The sequence below is a fragment of the Chlorocebus sabaeus genome, chromosome 17 (assembly GCF_047675955.1).
Source record: "Chlorocebus sabaeus isolate Y175 chromosome 17, mChlSab1.0.hap1, whole genome shotgun sequence".
NCBI classification, from domain to species: Eukaryota; Metazoa; Chordata; class Mammalia; order Primates; family Cercopithecidae; genus Chlorocebus; species Chlorocebus sabaeus.
Window position 1 is genome coordinate 35185048 of NC_132920.1, and position 12807 is coordinate 35197854.

General features: G+C 56.3%; 1 protein-coding gene across 8 annotated transcripts in view; it reads left to right on the forward strand.

The window, feature by feature from the left end:
* The window catches only part of ANKS1A (ankyrin repeat and sterile alpha motif domain containing 1A), a 194033-nt gene that overhangs the window by 175449 nt on the left and 5777 nt on the right, over nucleotides 1–12807 (forward strand). For all 8 annotated transcript variants that reach the window (XM_007972861.3, XM_007972855.3, XM_007972858.3 and 5 more), the window contains 8 exons: nucleotides 5600–5698; nucleotides 6518–6670; nucleotides 6822–6929; nucleotides 7978–8142; nucleotides 9624–9749; nucleotides 10086–10157; nucleotides 10410–10496; nucleotides 11136–11273. In XM_007972861.3, the coding sequence (XP_007971052.3) occupies nucleotides 5600–5698; nucleotides 6518–6670; nucleotides 6822–6929; nucleotides 7978–8142; nucleotides 9624–9749; nucleotides 10086–10157; nucleotides 10410–10496; nucleotides 11136–11273 (948 nt within the window). The remainder of the gene's footprint in view (nucleotides 1–5599; nucleotides 5699–6517; nucleotides 6671–6821; nucleotides 6930–7977; nucleotides 8143–9623; nucleotides 9750–10085; nucleotides 10158–10409; nucleotides 10497–11135; nucleotides 11274–12807) is intronic.

The window sequence follows — 12807 nt, forward strand, 5'->3', positions numbered from 1 at the left end:
CCACACCCCCACACTTTGCTTTTGTCTTCAGCACACCCTGCCCGCCCCAGCAGGAAGAGACGAGGAAGACGACTGGGGTTGGTCAGATGGGGCCTGAGCAGTCCCTTTGCCATGCTCTAGTACCATGGCTTTGGATAATTCCAGTCTGCTCTCCAAGCCTCAGTTTCTTTCTGTGTAATGTGGGCAGCTCCTATCTGAAAGGTTTATTGGGTGGATTTGTGCAGGTCATGGATGTGAAGCCCCCAGCACAGGCTGGACCATGGTCAGAACTCAGTGTCGCTGGCCTGCGTCTTCACGGTGAGCCAGGACAGGCCATGCGTCACCTCCCACAAAGCCCCGCAGAGGGCGCCCAGGGAACTCTTGTTATGCCCAGAGCTCAGTGACCCAGGGGATCACTTCTTGCTGTCCCCTTCCCTTGAGTTCTCAAAAGCCGGCCGGGGCCATGATCCCAGGCTGAGGAGTCAGGCCGCCAGGGGCTATCCCGGCTCTGCCGCCTCCGTGGGAGCACTCTCTCCTCTGCAAAGCAGGGAGCAGTTGGACGCCTGCCGGCAATGTGAAGTCTAAGCGAGTCAGGACAGGGATAAGCACAGATCCCAGGCGAAGACCAGTGCTCTGTCCCAGCTTGGCTGCTTGGAGCCCTGTCCCCTCTTCCTCAGGGACTGGACCCAAACCAGGCCAGGCTGGAAGACTAGTTGTGTGTTTCAGATGTCACTTGGAGTTGTGAAGCTTTTATCCAAGCTGAGACAATCCCTGTTAACTACAATCCCTAGGACACTGAACCGTTGTACTTTATTCGCTTCCTAATTATAGAAGTTCCTGCCATCTAGTAAGCACTCAGTAAATGTTAGCGTGGCAGCAGGTAAAGTAGAAAATCTCTTTTCCCCATGCATGACCCTCCTCATGAAGAGGTTTCTAAAAGCCAGTGGTCCCTTCTCCCTGGGTAAAGAGGGTTGGTAACTTCCAGAAGCGTTTCTTGCCCTTTGAGGATTTGTGGCCCTGGGTGGTCACCACACAAGCTCGTCCCCCTGTGCGGAGATGTGGCTGCTTCAGGAATTGGGAGGACCCGTCCTGGAATGCACTTTGGCAACGGTTTGCCTTTCTTTTCTGTCATTTCCTTTATTTTTGTGTGTTTCCATTCATCCCTTGTTCCTCAAAACTGCACACAGCCCACCCTTCTGCTGGCCGAGGTCTGGTTAGCAAAGGGCCTGTCTCCGGCGGATCTGGCTTTCCTGGCTGTCAGCCTTCAGGTGCCCTGAAAGCTTACAAAGGTTTCTGAGTCAATGCTGGGGTTGAGCAGGAGTTTAGAACATTACTGCGGTGCCGCAATCACTCTTGGACGTTCACGTCCTCTTGGAGTTTTGAGGCAGGCTCAGCTCAGCTCTTCGCTTTGGTATCCTCATAATCAGGTAGAAAGTCTGGGCCAGAGCCAGGCGCAGTGGTGCACACCTGTAATCCCAGCACTTTGGGAGGTCAAGGCAGGAAGATTACTTGAGCTCAGGGGTTCAAGACCAGCTTGGGCAACATAGTGAGACCCCATCTCTACACAAAAAAAAAAATAGCCGGGCATGGTGGTACATGCCTATGGTCCCAGCTACGTAGGCGGCTGAGGCGGGAGGATCACTCAAGCCCAGGAGGTCAAGGTTGCAGTGAGCCATCATCATACCACTGCGCTCCACTTAAAAAACAACATCTGGGAAGGCGGCTGCCTCTCTCTGCCTTTCTGCAACAGCAGACATTAGATTTGGTCCCAGAGCTGCTGTAGGAACCCTGTGGTGACTCTCAGATTTGGGGGTGGCTTGGCTGGGCTCAGACCTGGAGTGGTGCCCAGGCCTCACCTGTGCCCAGCAAGGGGTGTGTTCTGCAGGTGCAGCAGAGTGGGGGCTTCCAGCCTGGCTTCGGGGCTCTCCTCACCTGGGCTCTCTGAAGCTTAAGGCTGGCAGTGTCCTCTGTGGGACAAAGTTTATGTCACCATGCACAGGCTCTGGGGAGACTCCTGTGGCCAGCAGTCACCACACGGGGCGGGGGCCAAGCAAGTCATGGTCTGCATGAGCTGGCCCAAGTCACTTAGCCTTCCAAGTGTAAAGTAATGCCCACCATAACAGGGTACAAGTCCAGAAAGAGGCCCAGAAATACACAGGAATTTCAGATACCATAGAGGCCATTCCAGATGGGGGAAAAAGATAGCTCATCAAGAAATGGACAGCTTGCTGCCAGAGAAAAAATAAGGTTGGATCTTGACTCTTACACCTTACATCAAAATAATTGCCAGATAGATTAAAGATTTAGCTATAAAAAAGGAAACTTAGGCCGGGCGCAGTGGCTCATGCCTGTAATCCCAGCACTTTGGGAGGCCGAGGCGGGTGGATCACGAGGTCAGGAGATCTATACCATCCTGGCTAACACGGTGAAACCCCATCTCTACTAAAAATACAAAAAATTAGTAGGGTGTGGTGGCGGGAGTGGCATGAACCCGGGAGGCAGAGCTTGCAGTGAGCCGAGATCGCGCCACTGCACTTCAGCCTGGAGGACAGAGCAAGACTCTGTCTCAAAAAAAAAAAAAAAAAAACTTAAATTACAGGAAAAAGTAAGGAAGAATGTAAAACACAGTCTTGGACAGGCAAGATCTTTTTAAGCCTGACAGAACTGAGAAGCTCTACAAGAAAAGTTGGGTACACTTAGTTACAAAAAAATAGATTTCTACATGAGCAAAGCCAGCATAAAAGCCGAAAGATAAATAGCAAACCGGAAAACAAATATCTAACTCATTTCATAGATAAAAGGTTAATTTTTTTTTTTTTTGAGATGGAGTCTTGTTCTGTCACCCAGGCTGGAGTGCAGTGGTGTGATCTTGGCTCACTGCAACCTCCGCCTCTTGGGTTCAAGCGATTCTCCTGCCTCAGCCTCCCGAGTAGCTGGGATCACAGGTGCCCTACACCACACCTGGATAATTTTTGTATGTTTAATAGAGACAGGGGTTCATCATGTTGGTCAGGCTGGTCTCGAACTCTTGACCTCATGATCTGCCCACTTCGGCCTCCCAAAGTGCTGGGATTACAAACGTGAGCCACTGTGCCCGGCCAAAAGGGTAATTTGTTTTATTTTTTGTTGTACGTACACACACATATATTGTTGTTTCTGTTTGGAGACAGGGTCTCACTGTCACCCAGGCTGGAGTGCAGTGGTGCAATCGTGGCTCTCTGTAGCCTTAACCTCCCAGGCTCAAGTGTTCCTCCCACCCAGCTTCCCAAGTAGCTGAGACTACAGGTACACAGCACCATTCCTGGCTAATTTTTTTATTTTTGTAGAAACAGAGTCTCACTACGGTGCCCAAGCTGGCCTCAAACTCCTGGGCTCCAGTGATCCTCCCACCTCGCCTTGGCCTCCGAGTGTGTTGGGATTACAAGCGTGAGCCATTGCAACGGGCCGGTTTTCTTACTATGTAAAGAACTGCTACCTCCGTAGCTATGCAGAAAAGACCGATAACTTCATAGGAAAACCCTGAGGCTGTAAGCAAGTTAACTCCTGGAAAAGGAGCTCTGGGTGTCCCCACGTGTGTGGCAGCAGGGCCACGTGGACAGCATTGGGGCTGAATCTGGCTCCAAATGCACTTACCATATGACCTTCGAAAGTCGCCAAAACTTTGTGGGCCTTGGCTTCCTCAGCTGTAGGGTGGGAATAACAATAGCCCCAATTTTTTTTTTTTTTTTTTTTTGAGGTGGAATCTCACCCTGTCACCCAGGCTGGGGTGCAGTGGCGGGATCTCGGCTCACTGCAAGCTCTACCTCCCAGGATCAAATGATTCTCCTGCCTCAGCCTCCCGAGTAGCTGGGATTACAGGTGCACACCACCACACCCAGCTAATGTTTGTACTTTTAGTAGAGATGGGGTTTCGCCGTGTTGGCCAGGCTGGTCTGGAACTCCTGACCTCATGATCCGCCTGCCTCAGCCTCCCAAAGTGCTGGGATTACAGGGGTGAGCCACCGTGCCCGGCCACAATAGTCCCTATTACTAAATGGCTTGGGCAGGTCCAGCATGGAGTAGGGAGGGAGTGCTTTGGAAATGCTAGATAGATAAAACGTGGGAAGATGCTCAGCATCACGTCTGGATGAGGTGATCCTACTCCGGTAAGAAATGTGTAAATAGAAACTGCAGTGATAGACTCTTTCCCTGCTGTGCTGCTGACAGTGTGGGGGATCGAGCACTGGCATCACTAAGAAGAGCAGAAAGAGTTGTCAATGTTAAGTGCGCACACCCGTCAAGCAAGCAGAAACCCTTCCTCGTAACAGGCCTCGACACGACCCACGCAGGGAGGTGCTCACACGGCACCGTGTGCAGTAGCTGAAGTTGAAGCAAATGTCCTTCAACAGGGAACTGGCTGAATAAATTATAGTGTGTTCCTAACCTAGATGATGCTGCAGCTTGTCCAGAGGAGGTGGGCCACATACGCTGCTGCGGAACAATCTCCTGTGTATATTCAGCGATAAGAACAAGGCACCAAGCGTGTGCGAGAATGGCGTTTGTGTGAAAATGCAGTGTGCAGGCACCTGCCTGTCGGTGCCCAGCTGGGCTCTGGGGACGTCCAGGAAGTGGCAGCAGCTGCAACTGCAAGGGGCTCCGTGGCTGAGGGATGGGCAGGACCTGTGAATTTTGTGTCATAGGCCATACTGTGTATTTTAAAATTAAATCTGCTCACACTATCTTGTGACTATTGTAATTAGAGACGTCTTCGCAGGGGCCAGGAGCATGAAGGAAAGAGGCTGCCCAGGGTCACATCTTAGCTCTACCACTAGACATGTGATGTCAAGAAATTTCTGACCTCTGTGTGCCTCAGTTTCCTCATCTATTAAAACAGATTAACGAGATTAACAGAGACCCTAACATGCAGGCTGTGAGCATGAAGTGGGATGCGCCAGGTGACAGCTTTCAGCCCTGTCATAGGGTGAGAAAGCAGCAGGAGCACCAGCCTCCATCCCCACATCCTCTCATCGCGCTTAGCGCTGCCGGTGGGCGCTCCGTGTGCCTCTCCACCCTCAGCTGCTCCATTGAGGCCAGTGGAGGCCGCAGAGAACAGCGCGGACTGGGCTCAGCTCTGACCCACCCTTCTCCCTGGGACAAGGACGCCCTTCTCTGACAGTCTCCTCTTGGGGTGAGACTGGCTCCTCGGGTAGCCGCCCCTGTCACCAGCGGTCCGCCTGAGGTGGTTGTTACAGCCTTAGAATTATAAAATCCTGTCCAAGAGGAACCTTGGGATAAGTCCACCCGTCCTTTATCTTGGATGCCTGGAACCTGCTCCCCAGAAAAATGGACACACACTCGGGGGGCCAGGGCTTGTGGCTGGGCCTGGGCAGGTGGCGCCCCCACCCTTGTGTGCCCTGCCAGCCTCAGCACCCTGTGCATATTCTGGAGCTCCAGCTCTGCCCAGCTCCCCTGGGAGCCACCTGGATGGGCGTGGGCAGTCTGGGCAGACTTGTCCCCATGCCCTCTTGGTACCTGCAGTGAAGGAGAATTTGGTGCGGGGCCCTGAAATGCCCACCTGACCCCCTCAGGGCCACCAGCTGTCCATCCAGGAGGGGCCCTGACATCCACTTTCTGCTCTCAGGGGTCTAATGTGATGGAAGAGCAGGACCTGCGGGACATCGGCATCAGTGACCCACAGCACCGCCGGAAGTTGCTCCAGGCGGCACGCTCCCTGCCCAAGGTGACTGTCGCCAGCCCTGTAGCCTCAGCCTGTGTGGAGCCAGGGCCACCTCCCTAGCACCACCTGCACCATGAACAGGGGAGGAGCAGGGCTCCAGCATGGCGGGGCCTCTACTCCTCACCCTAGGAGCTCCAGAAGGGCCGCACACAACCCTGTTTGCTTCCTCACTACACCCTAAGGCCTTTGGAGAGCCAGCAGAGCCCTAGGGCAGGGAGTGGCTCCTCCCGGGTCATGAGGAGGTTCTGGGGGTCTGCCGGGCTCGGGAGCTTGGCTTGGCCTTTCACCCAAAGCCCCCTTCAGGGTCTGTCTGGCTCACTGGAGCCCAGGCCAGCCTGCACTGAGCCTTGGCACCAGGCCCCTCCCCAAGTGGGCTTGAGGGAGGTACCGTCTTCCCTGGGGAGCCAGGAGCTGGTGGGCTCAGGCTCTCCCCTGCGCTTGTGCGGAGTCCGGTGGCGCCGTCCCTTCTACCTGCCCAGAGCTTGGGAAGTGCCTGCTCTGAGGGCATACACTATCCTCTTGTCCCTCCAGGCCCGTGATGTCAGCGGAGCTCAGGCTGGAGGCGTTCTGCAGACCCCCCTCCCTACCTAGGCTTGTCTGCTAGGGCCGTGCTCCAGCGGCTCCTGCTTTCCCCATGGGGAAGCCGAGACCAGCGAGTGATAGGAGAGGCTGTGTGAAGAGAGGGACTCGAAGGTGCTGAGGACCCCAAACATGCAGGACCCCCTTGGCCACAGTCTGTGTGAGCTGGCTGGGTCTGTGGTCCTCGGGTCCCTCTCCTGTGAGTGCTGAGATGTCAGTTTTGCCTCCCTCCTTGCCCTGTAGGTGAAGGCTCTGGGTTATGATGGGAACAGCCCCCCTTCCGTGCCCTCCTGGCTGGACTCCCTGGGGCTGCAGGACTACGTCCATTCCTTCCTGTCAAGTGGCTACAGCTCCATCGACACCGTGAAGAACCTCTGGGAGCTGGAGCTCGTCAACGTGAGTAGCCCCTATGTGGCCCGGCCTGGACCCTCCAGAAGCCTGAGCTTCCCTTAGGGGCAGCCTGGCCCAGCGGAAGAGTGCTGGGGGCTGGAGCAGACCGAGTGAGTTGGCCACCTGACCCGTCACCTCCCTGCTCCTCATCACCCAGGTCCTGAAGGTCCAGCTGCTGGGCCATCGCAAGCGCATCATCGCCTCCCTCGCAGACAGGCCATATGAGGAGCCGCCCCAGAAGCCCCCCAGATTCTCCCAGCTGAGGGTGAGTCAGGGAAGGATGGAAAGGAATGTCTGTTTGTTCTCTGTATTTGTAGGAATTACATAGAATTCTTTAGGATTCTTCAGAGACTGCACCACTGTAGTGTAGGAGAAAGCAGCTCCAACAAGGAGAGAGGAGCACAGGAGAGGGGGTTTAGAGAAGTTCCCCACCACCCGTTTCTATTTGGGGATGGCCTGTCAAACACATAAAACTTGGGGGATAGTAGGAAAACACCAGGCCGTGCCTGGGCATTGAACTCAGCTTTGTGCCTGGGGACAGGGAGGGGCTGGGTCGGATAACACCTGAGACAAATCCAAACGGCCAGGACTTGCAGCCTCCTGCGCAGCCCCCAGATCTGAGTTGGAATTCCCAGGCTCGGGTGGCTAAGACAGCTGCATTTTAAAAACCTCACCAGTGATCTGTTGCTCCTGCTGGTAAGTCCTGACTGGAGAAATGGGTTCGACCCAGAGCCTGCGGCTGAGGAACAGGTCTCCCCCAGCCCCAGGCCACAGCGTGCAGCAATGGTGGTCACTGGGGCGGGGAGCCCTCGGGTGCACTGGGCAGGTCTCACCCCATTGAACCCTCAGGGGCTTCGTGAAGTGGGTCCTGTTCATCCTCCTTTTACAGATGAGAAAGTGGAGGCCCAGCCTTGCTCTGGGAACCAAATACACAACTGACATTCAAATATAGACACTGAGAAGCCCGGTTTTTATTCTGTGGGGGACAGTGGCTTTAGGGCCCTGACTGACAGGGCTACATTTTTTCTCAGGAGGGTGCTTTGGTCATGCGCAGAGGCCTGCAATGGATCAGGACAGAAGATTTAATCTTTTATAAATGCAAAAGTGGCTTCCCCACCCTCTTTGGGGACACTAGTGGACGGTGGCTGCGTGGTGCCACTTGTCTGACACCCCTGTGGCATTGGCCCCTTCTATCCCTGCTGCTTCTCCTGGTGCCGCTCCCTGTGCCGTCCTGACCAGCGGGGCTGGCTGACACCTGTAGCCGGGCACTGGGCCGAGGGTTGCAAGTTCCACCTGGATTTCTCCCTCCACAGTGCCAAGATTTGCTCTCCCAGACGTCATCCCCACTGAGCCAGAATGATTCCTGCACTGGGCGGTCGGCTGACCTGCTGCTGCCTCCAGGGGACACAGGCAGGAGGCGCCATGACAGTCTCCATGACCCCGCGGCCCCCTCCAGAGCGGAGCGCTTCAGGATGCAGGTGGGGCAGGGCGGGTAGGGGGTGGGGAGTGGAGCTGCGGCCAGGGTCTACCTCATTCCTCTGGGCGGGACAGGGCCTCCCAGAACCACCTGCTGCCCCGTACCCGAGCACAGTTGAGCTGGCACCAGAGTCAGGAGGCACCAGCCTGCTCTGCTCACCCACAGCCAGCCGCCTTGTGTAAGGCTCACCCAGCCCCCATGGTGCCGAGCTCAGGCCGCACAACTCATTTCAGCAGTCGGCTGCCAGGGCCACTCCTGTGGCCTGCACTTCCCTCCCTCAGGGGTTCAGATCCCGTGTCCGCTCTTTCTCTGTGGCCTCCTGCATCCTGCCCTGCTGGCCCCAGAGCCCTCTGTGCTCTCTTGGCCTCTCTGAGCTCCTTCTTGGCCCCTTCCTTCTCTGCTTACCTGCGTTGTTCCCAGAGAACTGCTTTCCCTGCAGCCTCACCTCTGCAGCGTTCTCTTCCTCCTGCCCAGCAAAACCGCAGCCAGACCACTCTGTTCTGCCCGTTCTCTGCCTGCAGCCCCATGGGGGCACCTCTGGAGACACCTCCTGCGCTCCCGGTGCCCGCTCCAGCCCTGGCCGAGGTGGGCCCGTCTCACATTCCTGGCTCACCCTCTCGGCATCATTTCCAGGGGTCCTGGATTTACTCAGGACCTGCCTGTCCTGCCTTCGCCTTGTACGGACCCTGGCTTTGTCCTTTGTCCTCTTCTTGGCCTGTCAGACACAGGAATGGCAGGTGTCCCTCAGGCCCCTCTGGGTGACTTCAGCTTCACCCCTGCCTGCTTCTCTGACTCTCACTTTTCACTTCTGGCTCTGGGGACTTCCCTTCCCTTTCTACGAATACAGCCATGAGTCTTAAAGGAAAACACATTGTCCAGCAATTCCGATGGCTGTTGAGAGGCTCTGCACACTGCTGGGAAGGGAGGGCCTCAGTGTTTCCTAAATCTTTTCCTTCCTCTCCCTTCCTTCTACCAGCACCCTGGGCAGGGACCCATCATCTCTTGCCTGGACCGCAGTGGCCTCCCCCTCCCTCCAGCTGCTGCCAGAAGGATCCATTTGAAATGCATTCCTAGGCACGGGGGCTTCACTGGCTTCCCAGCTGTGAAGATCCCTCCCAGGCCCTGGTCTGGGCCCCAAGGCATCCCAGGGTCTCATGACCGCTGCTCTCTCCTTTGGTCTATATGCAGAACAGCCTGGCAGCCTGTGCCCCGCCCTCCCCACAGACTCTGCCATCTCCTCTCTGGTCATTTCCCATCTCCTTTGAGACTCATCTCGGACACCACAGGGACTGTCCTTCCCGAGCCCTGCTCTCAGGCGGTGCTGTGGCTAGCACCTCCCCTCTCCCGCAGTGGGTTTGAATTGCTGGTCTGCCCCCTGCCATCTCCACTTGACCCCTGAACTTGCTGAGGTCACTGGCATCTCACCCTTGGGTGTGCTCCTCTGGAGCAAGGAGCAGGTGTCCAATTCCGTGTGTTCTGCAGGAGGAGCACCGCGAGGCCAAGCTGACCCTGCGGCCCCCCAGCCTGGCAGCCCCCTACGCCCCAGTGCAGAGTTGGCAACACCAGCCAGAGAAACTCATCTTCGAGTCCTGCGGATATGAAGCCAATGTGAGTTGCTCCCACCCTCCCAGCAGGGCCAGCCTCCCTGCTCCTTCTCGGCCAGGCACCTGCGGCTGGGTCCCAGCAGGGACTCCACAAAGCCAGGCCCAGGACTTGCGAGCTGTTCTCCACTCTTCAGCCACTCTTGGCGGCTAAGGCAAAGGGGTGGAGGCCTCTGGGTCCTTTAGCCAGAGAGTTGAATGGAGGGCCTCTCCAGCTGGGGCAGGGGAGGGGGTGTTACCGGGATGGGTAACTACTTGATTGTGGGACAGTCCCAAATTGGCTGGGTCACCCCTGCATGGAAACGCAGGATTTCCTAAGCCTGGCCACTGCTCACCCCCACAGTATCTGGGCTCCATGCTGATCAAAGATCTGCGAGGGACAGAATCCACACAAGACGCCTGTGCCAAGATGCGGGTAGGGTGCCTGTATGGGTTGGAGGGTATCTGTGCGGGCTGGAGGGTGTCTGTGGGGGCTGGAGGGTGCCTGTGCGGGCTGGAGGGTGCCATGGGACTGGCTAGGACAGAAGGCAGCAATGGGGGCAGTAGCTACAGTTGCCTGGGCCCTGCCATGCTATGTAAGGATGGGAGGGAAGCTGGCACCTGCGGAAGCCCAGGAGGCTTAGCCCTGAGTAGGGGCACTGACAGGGCCACTCCTTGTTTCCTGTAGAAATCTACCGAGCACATGAAGAAGATCCCCACCATCATCCTGTCCATCACATACAAAGGTGTCAAGTTCATCGATGCCTCCAACAAGGTGTGCTGCTTATAGGGACTCTTGGCGGGAGTGGGACCCACGTCCCCATCAGACCCACAGGGCTGTAGAGCAAGCAATCTGGCTGCCTTCTGTCATCCCTTATCTCCCTGGAGGGTCCCCAGTCCTCTTATTACTTCCCACTTCTCCAAGAAGCATGTCTCTCGTCTGTTGGCCTGGGTGCCTGCTGTCAGCCCCGTCCCGCCCTAGTGGTGACTGCTGTTAGCTTCTCCACCTGGGCTCCGCTGGCCACGTGCCTGCTCACAGGTCTTCACGGGTGTGATTCCCTCCGTGAGCAAAGGACTCCCCTGTGCGCCACCGCGTGGGATCCCACCTACCTGACGCCCTTCTCTCTTTGCCCCCACCCTGGGAGGTGGGAGAGGCTGGGGAGAGCTTGTGGTTGGGTGTGAACATTTTACTGCCTTCGTTGTTGTGGTCGAGGGTGGAGACCTCAAACCGAAATCGGGGAAGGTTAGATACCATCCCCCACCCCCACCAATAAACAAAATGAGAAGATGAAGAGGGGTTTGCTTGATGTTCTAGGCTGGGACAGAGAACAGTGACAGTGGTAACAGGCTGGGGTGGGGGGTGCCAGAGGCATGCCTGAGCCTGAGAATTCCAGAGCACGGCCTTCCCCAGCAGAACGTCATCGCAGAGCATGAGATCCGGAACATTTCCTGTGCCGCCCAGGACCCGGAGGACCTCTGTACCTTTGCCTACATCACCAAGGACCTGCAGACCAGCCACCACTACTGCCACGTGTTCAGCACCGTGGATGTGGTGGGTGGGGTCCTGGGGCTGGGCGGGGCGGGCTTGGGTTACTAGCCCTGAGGCATCCAGCCCCATTGCAGGACACAGATGCGGCGCTGTCCTGGCCCCTGGCCAGTGCTTGGCAAATGTTTGGTTCATGAATGGAGCCCAGCAGCACACCAGGCCAGTCCCCTTTCACAGTGATGAGACTGATGCACAGAAGGAACAGAGACCGGCCCAGGGCACTAGGGACAGGGGGTTCCAGCTATTTTTTTTTTTTTTTTTTTTTAAAGAGATAGAGTCTCGCCATGTTGCCCAGGCTGGCCTTGCACTCCTGGGTTCAGGCAAGTTACCCACCCCAGCCTCCCACATAACTGGTAATAGGCATGAGCCACCGCCCCTGACTTTCCAGGTTTTCCGCGAGTGTTTTCTTAGGTCAGGCAAGGCATTTGTCTTCCCCGGCTCCCTGCCCTAGCTCTCCAACCTCTGCCTGGGCTGCCTCCCAGACATGCCCTCTACTTCCCTCTTAAGGGCAGCCGTGCCCTCTTTGGCAGATTTTCTTGCCTCAAATTCCTGCTGAGGCTCGGCTCTGGGTGCCACTGGGCCGAGGAGAGTTCATCCTCACACAGCTGCCCACAGGGAGCAGACCAGAAATGACAGCCCACAGGCAGGGGTTCCCTGTAACCTGCAACAAAGCCTGGGAGTGGCCCCAGGGTGCCTCCTCACCCCAGGAGGAAGACAGAGGGGTCCAGGTCTCTGCTGTCCTCAGAGATAGCAGCTGTTTCCAGAATCTCTGTGGCTCCTGGAATACAGGCAGCTCTGGGCATCCTCACACTCCCAGGACCTCATCCATCCCAGTCCTCTGCTTGCTCTGGGCCAGTGAAGGTTAGGAGGAGCCAGGCTTTGCCGCTTGCTAGCTGTGTGAGCTTGGAAACATCACGTCTGCCTGCTTCCTCATCTGTCTGGAGGGGATATAACGTGCCCCACCTCAGGGGCCACTATGAGATGGATGAGGTGGTCCACACAGCACAGTCGTGGCATTAACCTGTTGCTGACTTTTCCCACATACACTCAGTTCTGCTGTAACGCCACATATATGCTCCTAACCACTGTGCTGTGTAAAAATCACACAATAAAAACCACAGGGTTTAAGGGGAAATGGAGTGAGGGGCACAGCACTCACAAACTTTGTCGGTGACACATTAAAAACAAAAGCACTAACACCACTTATATTAAATGGCTAAGAAACACCCAAGTACCACCTCAGGCATGGCACCCTGCCTTGGAAAAGACCTGCCGTGGGCTTGTAGCAGTGTGCACCTGCCTTCCCCACAGCTCAGCTCCCGGCCACATCCTGTGTAGAGCGGGGAGAACAAGAGACCTAGGGAGAGGGAAAGGAGGGAAAGGAGGGAAGAGTTGAAGGGAGGTAGGAGCGCTCCCAGGTAGACTTAGAGGGGGACACGTGGTCCCTGCGAGGAAGGTCATATCCAGTGTGAAGTTATGGCACCAGGTGTGGTGGGGCGGGGGGTGTCTCTGTCTCCTGGGGGCTTGGTTCAGCTGGCAG